The sequence below is a fragment of the Manihot esculenta genome, chromosome 5 (assembly GCF_001659605.2).
Source record: "Manihot esculenta cultivar AM560-2 chromosome 5, M.esculenta_v8, whole genome shotgun sequence".
NCBI classification, from domain to species: domain Eukaryota; kingdom Viridiplantae; phylum Streptophyta; class Magnoliopsida; order Malpighiales; family Euphorbiaceae; genus Manihot; species Manihot esculenta.
Genome location: NC_035165.2, coordinates 11,341,315 through 11,349,782, shown reverse-complemented (window position 1 = coordinate 11,349,782; position 8,468 = coordinate 11,341,315). Strand labels below are relative to the sequence as shown.

Here is an 8,468-nt window from a genome sequence, read left to right as displayed (position 1 = left end):
GCAGCAGCACCTAGCTTAGATCATCTGAATATTAAGCTTTAGGGTTTCTGTGGGTTTTGAACCCTCTAAGCAATGTATTTTTGTTTTTGAAAAAAAAAAAAAAAGAGAATTGAAGAATTCATAGATTTCATAATTTAAAGCTAAATTAATGAACTAAGAGCTCGTCGGATATAATTATATGACTTCACTACAGGAGCTGCAAGTGAAGACAAATGAACACGATTATTAAGGAGAAGAAAAGGAGGGCTGTTCATGTCATTACAGACATCACATGATACAGCTACCTACATAGGAATCCTTTTGAATTGTCACGGCCTATTGCAGAAACGAACATTCCAAACAAAACAGTACTCTCTATATGTGAAAATAAATTCCATTTCTCATCTCCAAAAAAAAAAAATCAATAAAATAATAAAAGGAATTTAGAGTTTAATCTGTAATAAAATATATATATATATATATATATATATATATATTTTAATTTTGCTGGATATCAAAAGATCAAATAGAAGTGTTCAGAAATCCATACCATGCATACATTTACAAGTAGCAATAATTAATAAATTCAAACTTAGTTCACAAATGATTAGGACAGTGATAATCTGCTTAAAATTATTACAAACAGTTAAATACTGCTTAAGGGTATCAATAGTTTCCCAAGAAACCAATATATTATATCATATATTAATTTATTATTCTATAGAACTTTCTTGAATATTCATATAATAATATTAAAGCATCCACCCAGGTATGAATCCATTAACATTTTGATCTGTGGTTGCAACAGGTAACTCATCTGCTTCCCCTGGACTGAAACTGCAAATCCAAGAAAAATAATAATAATAATAATCAAGGATAAGTACCTAAAAGCAACCATCTTGAATTAGAATTCTTGCATTGTAAAGTAGTGAATTACCCAATTCGCAAATTTCTATTGCACTGTAAAGGATCGAGTAAGCCATCTGGTTGAGCAGGCTGGCGGTCGTATTGAAAAGCGCTTTGGTCGCTAGCTTCCCATGATGACTGAAGGGCTGCATCAGTTTCCACCAACTACAAACAACGATTGCATGAAATAATTTTTCAATAATTCACATATTTCAACAAAAAAAGGAAAAAAAAAAAAAAAAGAGCTGTGATCAGGAAATTTCAAGAGGTGATCAAGTGCTTAATATAGAGGTAATGGAGATTTTGAGTTTAGGTTTTCAAACACCCAGAAGCAGAAGATGCATGTATCTGAATATTAGAAAGAAAAGTAGAAATTTTGACATGCTTTTCCAGAATTCCTATGTAAAGGTGATTACCTTCTTCCTTAAAGCCTTGTTGGTCTGCAGTAACAGTTCTTCCTGTGCAAGAATCAAAGACAGGTCATGTAAATATATATAGCAGCATTATGTACTGTAAAAGTAAATGAGGGCTTGTGTATGTACAGTACAAACCTTCCTTTGAAGTTCAGAAAGTTGATCAAGCATAAACTGGGTCTGTATACACATGAATACAATAGCCAAATGAGAGAAGGGGAATTAATTTCATGTCACCAAATGATAAATCTATAAAAATTTAATATATTATGAAATCCAGTTAATTAAAAAAAGAAACTGCTCACTAGCTTCTGCTTTTCCTATTTTTAGGGTATATTAATATTCTTTACATAATTGTTTAAATCTTATTAAATGGAAATTCAATTAGGTAATTCTACCTAAAATCATAATGGTGCTGTAAAATTTCTCATGAATATGGCAACCACAAGATATCATTCACATAAAATAAATGTCGATAGTATATTATAAATTCTCATACAACTTATCCTCAGTATTATTCTATTTATTTTTGTTATAGAAAATAAATATGTTAATATAGAAAGTATATATTATTAGATGGATCAGTTGCTTAATTTTAGAAATTATATAATTATAAATTTGATTTTCCTTCCTGATTAGATACGTCTCTCATGTATAAATATATTATAATATCTATCATGAAAAACAATAAAATATTATCTTTTTACGTGGTATTAGAGTTCTAAGTGGTACTGTTCATCGGGTACTGTTCATTGGTTACTGTTCATCGGGTACTGTTCACAGGTACTGTTCTTCTGATCCTTTGTTTATTTTGATTGTTTTGAGTTGGGATGATGCTCGTTTGTTTCTGGAGATTCAAAATTCTATTCATAGTGAGGTGATTAGTCTTATTAATCACTCTGAATTTGTTAAAGAATTAATGAAGTATTTGAAATTTCTATATTCTGGCAAAGGGAATATTACTCGTATTTATGATCTATGTAAGATATTTTACTGAGCTGAGAAAATGTGGTCTCCCGTTCTAATACTGAACCTAAATGTTGAGTCATGACAAAAGCCATTTGTGAAGTTGTGTGGATACGTCAATTATCGGAAGAAATTGGGTTCACAAATTCGGTGTCTGCTAAGTTGTATGAGACTCGAGTTGATTATATATATAACAAGTTGGGCATGATTAACATTTATACTCCAATTTGAGGAGAGTGTTATAGGAATTAAATATGTTAATATAGGAAGTAAATATTGATAGATAGGTCAGTTGCTTAATTTTTAGGAATTGTATAATTATAAGTTTAATTTTTCCTTCTGGTTAGATACCGTCTCTAATGTATAAATAAATTGTAATATTTATTGTGAAAGACAATAAAATATTATCCTTTTACAATTTTAGACTTTGATAATTTTAAGTAAACTCAAACTTAAATAAGCTGTCAGTCTCATTATCCAAGCTTGTTTAGCTAAAAAAAAAGAATTGACAAATGAACAGAAATTTACAAATTATGAATATTTTTCATATGACATTAATATGAAAAATTTGTATACCTTAGTTGACCTGATTTTCTTCAATGAGGAGTCAAGCTGGAGTTCAAGCTGCTGAAGGTCCTTTATGTTCAAATCTCCCAAATTCTCCCCATGAAGATTCCTATGAAATTCTTAAATCCATAGTAAACTCTACCAATTTAATTATATATTAATTATTCATTCATTAAAGATATATACAAATAAAAAAATATTACCTCTGTGAATGCTGTAGAACCTCAACTTTAGCTTTTAGCTTCAGATATTCCTGGTAGCAGCTCTGCTTGTAGCAGTACATAAAATTTTGATCAAATTCATTATTTTTCAAGCAATATAATTAATTCAATACCCATTTATATTCTAATTAATTATGTATTTCAGTATTTGAGTGGGATCACAAAAATAATAATAAAGAAAGAAAAAGGAGAGGAAGCAACCTGTGTGTCATGCACAGATTGGTCGTTTCCCAATGGTGCATAACTGCATCTCTGGTATTTCTCAATTGTCTTTGCCATGCTGTGAACAATTATTAATTAAAAAAACATATATATATAATTAAATTATAGTGAAGATACCAATACTCAACAACTATTTATTCACATTACTTTCCCTAATGGAGCAAAATAGTGGGGGGAATAAATCCAATGAGGAGGGAGAAGAGAGGGTGAGGAGTTGGAGGAAACATGAAAGAAAGCAAAACATAACTTGGGACATTACGAAAGAGAATCTCATATGTCATGTCTTGAAGATAATCTCCTACACCCATCCGTACATTTGTTGCATCTTTATTATAGAGCCTGTCTACCATTTGTGCTTCATTTTTCCAAAATCAAAAGCAAAAGAACAAAGCTTTGATCAACATAATAAAAGAGGAGAAAAGGTTTTTTTTTTTTTTTTTTTAAAGGTCAAATCAAATGGGAAGGAGATTTTTTTTAAAGATTATGTAAAATAATCAATATTAAAGAACATCCCATGGAGTTATAAGTGCTTTTAATAAGGGTTACAAGGAAAAACAAATCACAACAATATAAATTTTCATAGTATTGTTGATAGATAGGAGACAAGGATAATGATCCAAACATGTATAGAACAGGATAAGTAATTGTGTTATTCTTGTTCTTGCTAATAATGCTGCGTCCTACCCTATTACTCTGCCCTCTTTTGTCTTTGTTTGGAAAATTTTATTAGAGAAGGTGGAAAATAAAATTTATAATTTCTATTAATTTGTTATTTTCATTTCATTTGTTTAAATAAGTGGATATTAAAAAAGAGATAAAAAGAAAATATATTTATTTTTCTTTGTTTAGGAAGACATTTAAAGGGAAAGAAAATAATTATATTTTGTGTAAATTCAATTAATAATTGAGGGATACATATATATATATATATAACTTCATACTGACAAGACATGAGTTTTCTTTTTTTTAAAAAAAAAAAAATTGTCTCCAATCAAATATCAAAAGAAAAATATAAATTATTATCCTTCAATGGTTTATTTTCCCTCCTATTCACAAACAGAGATTAAAAAGTTACCATAAACTTATAGAAGGCTTATATATATATATATATATATAGAGAGAGAGAGAGAGAGAGAGAGGGGTTAGTCTAAAATTACTTAATCACATCATGTTTAAGATCTTAAAATAGAATTAAAATGTTAAATTATTTTACAACGGAAAACGCTTCTTAAAAATATATTATTATTATTTATATCAAAAATTACTATTTGGTCTATATGGTATATAAAAATCCATTAGCTCATTCTTTATTTTCTCTCATATTATTTTTCTTTTTCTTTCATTTTTTTTTATTTTCTTTCACTTTCTCTTCCACTTTTTATCATTTTCCCATCTTTTTTTTCATTTTCCCATCTTTTTTTTCATTACTCTTTCCTTTACTTTCTTTTCTTATGTTCTCTAACTTTTTCTTTCATTCTTTTCTTTTTTATTCTATTTTTTTATTTTTCTCTTTTATTTTTTTTAATTTTCTCTTTATTTTTTTTTTAATTTTTCTTCCATTCTCTTTTCATTTTTCTCTTTTTTTTTTCTCATTTTCTTTAATTTTTCCCTTTTTCCTTATCTTCTATTCATTTTTATCATTATTTTCTTTCTTTTTCTTTCTTTCCTTATTTTCCTTTTTTTATCTCATTTTCTTCCATCTTCTCACTTTTTTTTTATTTTCTTAGATTTTTCTCATAACTTTATAATAATTTTCTCATAAAATTAATAAAGTTTAAAATATTAAAATTAAAATTTAATATAAAATATAATGATAAAATTAATAGTTTATTATAATTAAATTAATATTTAATATAAAATATAATAAAAAAAATCAATAGTTTAACATAAATTTTTAATATTTTTTAAAAACTAGTAATAAATTTAGTAACGGAATATAATTTCAATATATTATTTTATTTTTTATTTTATTAAATTAGTAACGAATTTTTATACATTATTAAATTTAGTAATGGACTTATTTTTTTTAAAAAAAATTTTTTTATCAGTAATGGATTTTGAATCTGATACTAAATCCGTTACAAAATTAATAACGAATTACTAATCCATTACTATTGCATTAGTGACGAGATTTATAGTAATTGATGTAAATCCATTACTAATTCATTACTAAATAGATTAGTAATAGATTTTTTATTGACTAATCTAGAAAACAACCAAGAAATTTAATTGGTTGAAAAGTTTGCCTTCTTTTAGCTCTCAAAGCAGTTTTAACTAGAGGAAGGAGGCCACAATCTAATAGCTCCTAAGCCATTTATGGATTGTAGAAGAAGAAGGAGGAGAAGGGGAGGAGGAGGAGCTAATTTCACTGGAATATATTAAACTATATGTTGTTCCTAATTAAATAAAAAAAAATGAGATTTATTTAATATGTTTTTCCGTAGCATATCTTACTTCAAACCTTTTTTCAATAAAAAAATTTTGCTTCCAGCATTGGTTTTTTTTTTAAACTCCCAAGGAACTGCAGAGGATAAGATTTCGTAGCGAAATTTTTTTTAAAAAATGCCATAATTTTCATGCGGTGTCAACTGAACTCCTGAGGGGAAGTTTGCAGCTTTAGAGACGTACTACCTTTCTTCTTTTTTTTTTTTTGTTTTTTTTGTTTTTTTTTGTTTTTTTCCTTAGGATCTCTCCACCATCACCAGAAAAACTGTAAGTATATAAACCATTTTTCCCCATTAGACTAGGATTTTATGGAACTTAAACAAGAAGAAAAAAAAAAGTTAATCCAGGAGCTTTTTAGTCTACGCATGAATTATAGATCTCAGAAAAGAAACTCATCACAGACATAGCAAAATCATATATTCTTGCAATTAGAAACCACAAGAAGTTTTCTCTTTTCTTTTTCCCCTAGAAAAATATAGGAACAAGTGGGGTTTTTTCTTAATTATTACTCTGATTTCCAAGAAATAGACGCCAAAATCACCAACTAGACAAGAAAAGACAAAGTTAACCAACGAAAAGAACCCTCAAACAAAGATCCTTAAACCTTCTTAACAGAAAATGGGAAAAATTAGAAAAAAAAAATCAAATAAAAACAGAAATCAGTAATCTAGACCATAAATCGAAGAACAACACAAAGTGACTACAAAATCAAGGCCATATTATCTCAAAAGCATCAAAAAATAGGGCAAAAAAAAAAACTGCATAAATTTTCCACAAGATAAAGAAATGGATAATATGACAATTAAGAGCCGATCGTACGTACCTAGAAGTGCTGCAGAACTCATAAAGCTTGCCCCGATTAGAGAAAATGATAAGAGCAACCTCAGCATCACAAAGAACAGAAAGCTCATAAGCTTTCTTAAGCAACCCATTTCTCCTCTTAGCAAATGTTACCTGTCGATTTATCTTGTTCTCTATCCTCTTCAGCTCTACTCTTCCTCTACCCATCTTCTTTCTCAATTTTATATCAACACAGAACCTGCTGCAGACTGCAGAATTTAAAGCTTCTGCTTCTTTAGGGCAAGAAACTGATCCTTCTTTGGACAAAATAGGCGGTTAATATCTAGGTTTTAGGTTTTCTACAGTAAGGTAAATAATGTCCTTTATTAGGAAAGCAAAGGCAGTGTTGGGTCACTCTGTGCTTTCTTTTCTTTTTTTTTTTTTTTTTTTTTCTCCTTTAATTGCTAGCCATAGCCTGGGTTAGATTTGGTATATAATTATATGGTAGACTTTCTTCTTGGCCAGAATAAGTATAAATCACAGTATTCCTGAGTTTTCTTTCTTTTTCTTTTTCTTTTTTTCATTTTCTTGCTTTTGTTTTTTTTTTTGTAATTTAAAAAATCGTTTCTTTTCCTTCATGGGAAGGGCCGTACGTAATGGCTAGCTCCAGTTTTTTTAATCACTTTGCCAATCTAAAATAAATGCCAAGAAAACTATTCTTGGAAAAATAATTCTAAAAAGAAGATTTTTTTTTTTGTTATTTTTTTTTTCTTTTTTCCTTCCCTCTTTTGTTTTTCTTTGCAGTATAATTCTAGCCTTGCCTTAGCATTTATGAATCAAGAAAGTATTTTTCTTTTGTCTGAATATATCAAGAAAGTTGAGTTGCTACGTTGTGTAATAGAATGATTATGGATTCAGCTAAAAGCAAATATAATTATTATGGGTATTTTTTATACTATAATTATAGATCCAGCTAAAATATTATCAATATAATAACGAAATGAAATTTAAACTGTTTCTGTCAGAAAATTTAATAGAAAAAATATACATTTTTAGTGCTTTAAGAAATTAGAAAAAAAAATCATTGATTTAGTTTCTGCGTGCTATTTCAAATTAACATATCAAATTTAATTTTAAAAAAATAGAGAGATAAATAAAACTGTTATTACTTCTAGACTCTAGTCCGTAAAGTAAATTTTACAATAATTAAATTCAATTTATTTCTTTTCAATAATTATTTTCTTTGAAATGGAAATTTTTAAAATTTTCAATTTAAAAATATTAAAATTATGTATAATTTTAAAAAATTTTATATTACTTTTATAAAATAAATCATGTCAAAAGAATAGAAAAGGTAAAGAAAAAAAACATAAAGTTTATTGAAAAAAAATAGTACTACAATGCTAAACACTTTATAGGTATATTTTTGTAGCACAAAATAAGAAAAATTTAGTATTTATGTAACGGATCATATTTTTAATTAAAATTTTATCAATCCAATTTTTTTATAAAAAATATTATTTTAATATTATATATTAATTATTATTTAAATAAATGTGTACAAAAAGTACTCTATCATAGAGTTTGACCATATTGCAAACAACTTTCCTTATTTGGGTGCCTGAGGTGATTGATCACTATTACATTATAATAAATCTAGGTTTTAAAAGTAGGTATTATTCACTGTTAAAAACTCAAAATATGTCGCTAATAAAAATTATCATAATATTTTTATATTAATTTAAATTACTATTATGTGTAATATTGTATGTACTATTTATTATATTTTTTCTAGTGTTTAAATATATTTTTTTAATATTATTTATTATAATATATTATATATATGATGCGCATTAAAAAAAAATAAATTTAACAATAAATTTTATTTTTATCAAAAAAAAATTAATCGAAGGTATAGTAATGATTTGCGATGGATATTGTAATTACATATTTTCGAATCCATTGAAAA

General features: G+C 26.8%; 1 protein-coding gene across 1 annotated transcript; it reads right to left on the bottom strand.

The window, feature by feature from the left end:
* Nucleotides 1–601: 601 nt before the first annotated feature.
* LOC110616064 (MADS-box protein CMB1-like) lies at nucleotides 602–6,847 on the bottom strand. Its single transcript, XM_021758373.2, has 8 exons — nucleotides 6,543–6,847; nucleotides 3,254–3,332; nucleotides 3,035–3,096; nucleotides 2,841–2,940; nucleotides 1,437–1,478; nucleotides 1,302–1,343; nucleotides 917–1,050; nucleotides 602–816 (listed from the first exon to the last, which is right to left on the bottom strand). Exons 1-8 carry the CDS (start codon nucleotides 6,725–6,727, stop codon nucleotides 732–734), a joined length of 729 nt encoding a protein of 242 aa, XP_021614065.1. The 5' UTR covers nucleotides 6,728–6,847; the 3' UTR covers nucleotides 602–731.
* Between the last annotated feature and the right edge of the window lie 1,621 nt (nucleotides 6,848–8,468).

Excerpts from the sequence above, each read along its gene's own strand:
- LOC110616064 (XM_021758373.2), bottom strand. The coding sequence starts at position 6,727 with ATGGGTAGAGGAAGAGTAGAGCTGAAGAGGATAGAGAACAAGATAAAT. Across the intron at positions 2,941-3,034 it reads GTTCTACAGCATTCACAGAG|GAATCTTCATGGGGAGAATT; the intron begins GTAATATTTTTT and ends AGAATTTCATAG. Across the intron at positions 1,051-1,301 it reads ACAAGGCTTTAAGGAAGAAG|TTGGTGGAAACTGATGCAGC; the intron begins GTAATCACCTTT and ends CGTTGTTTGTAG.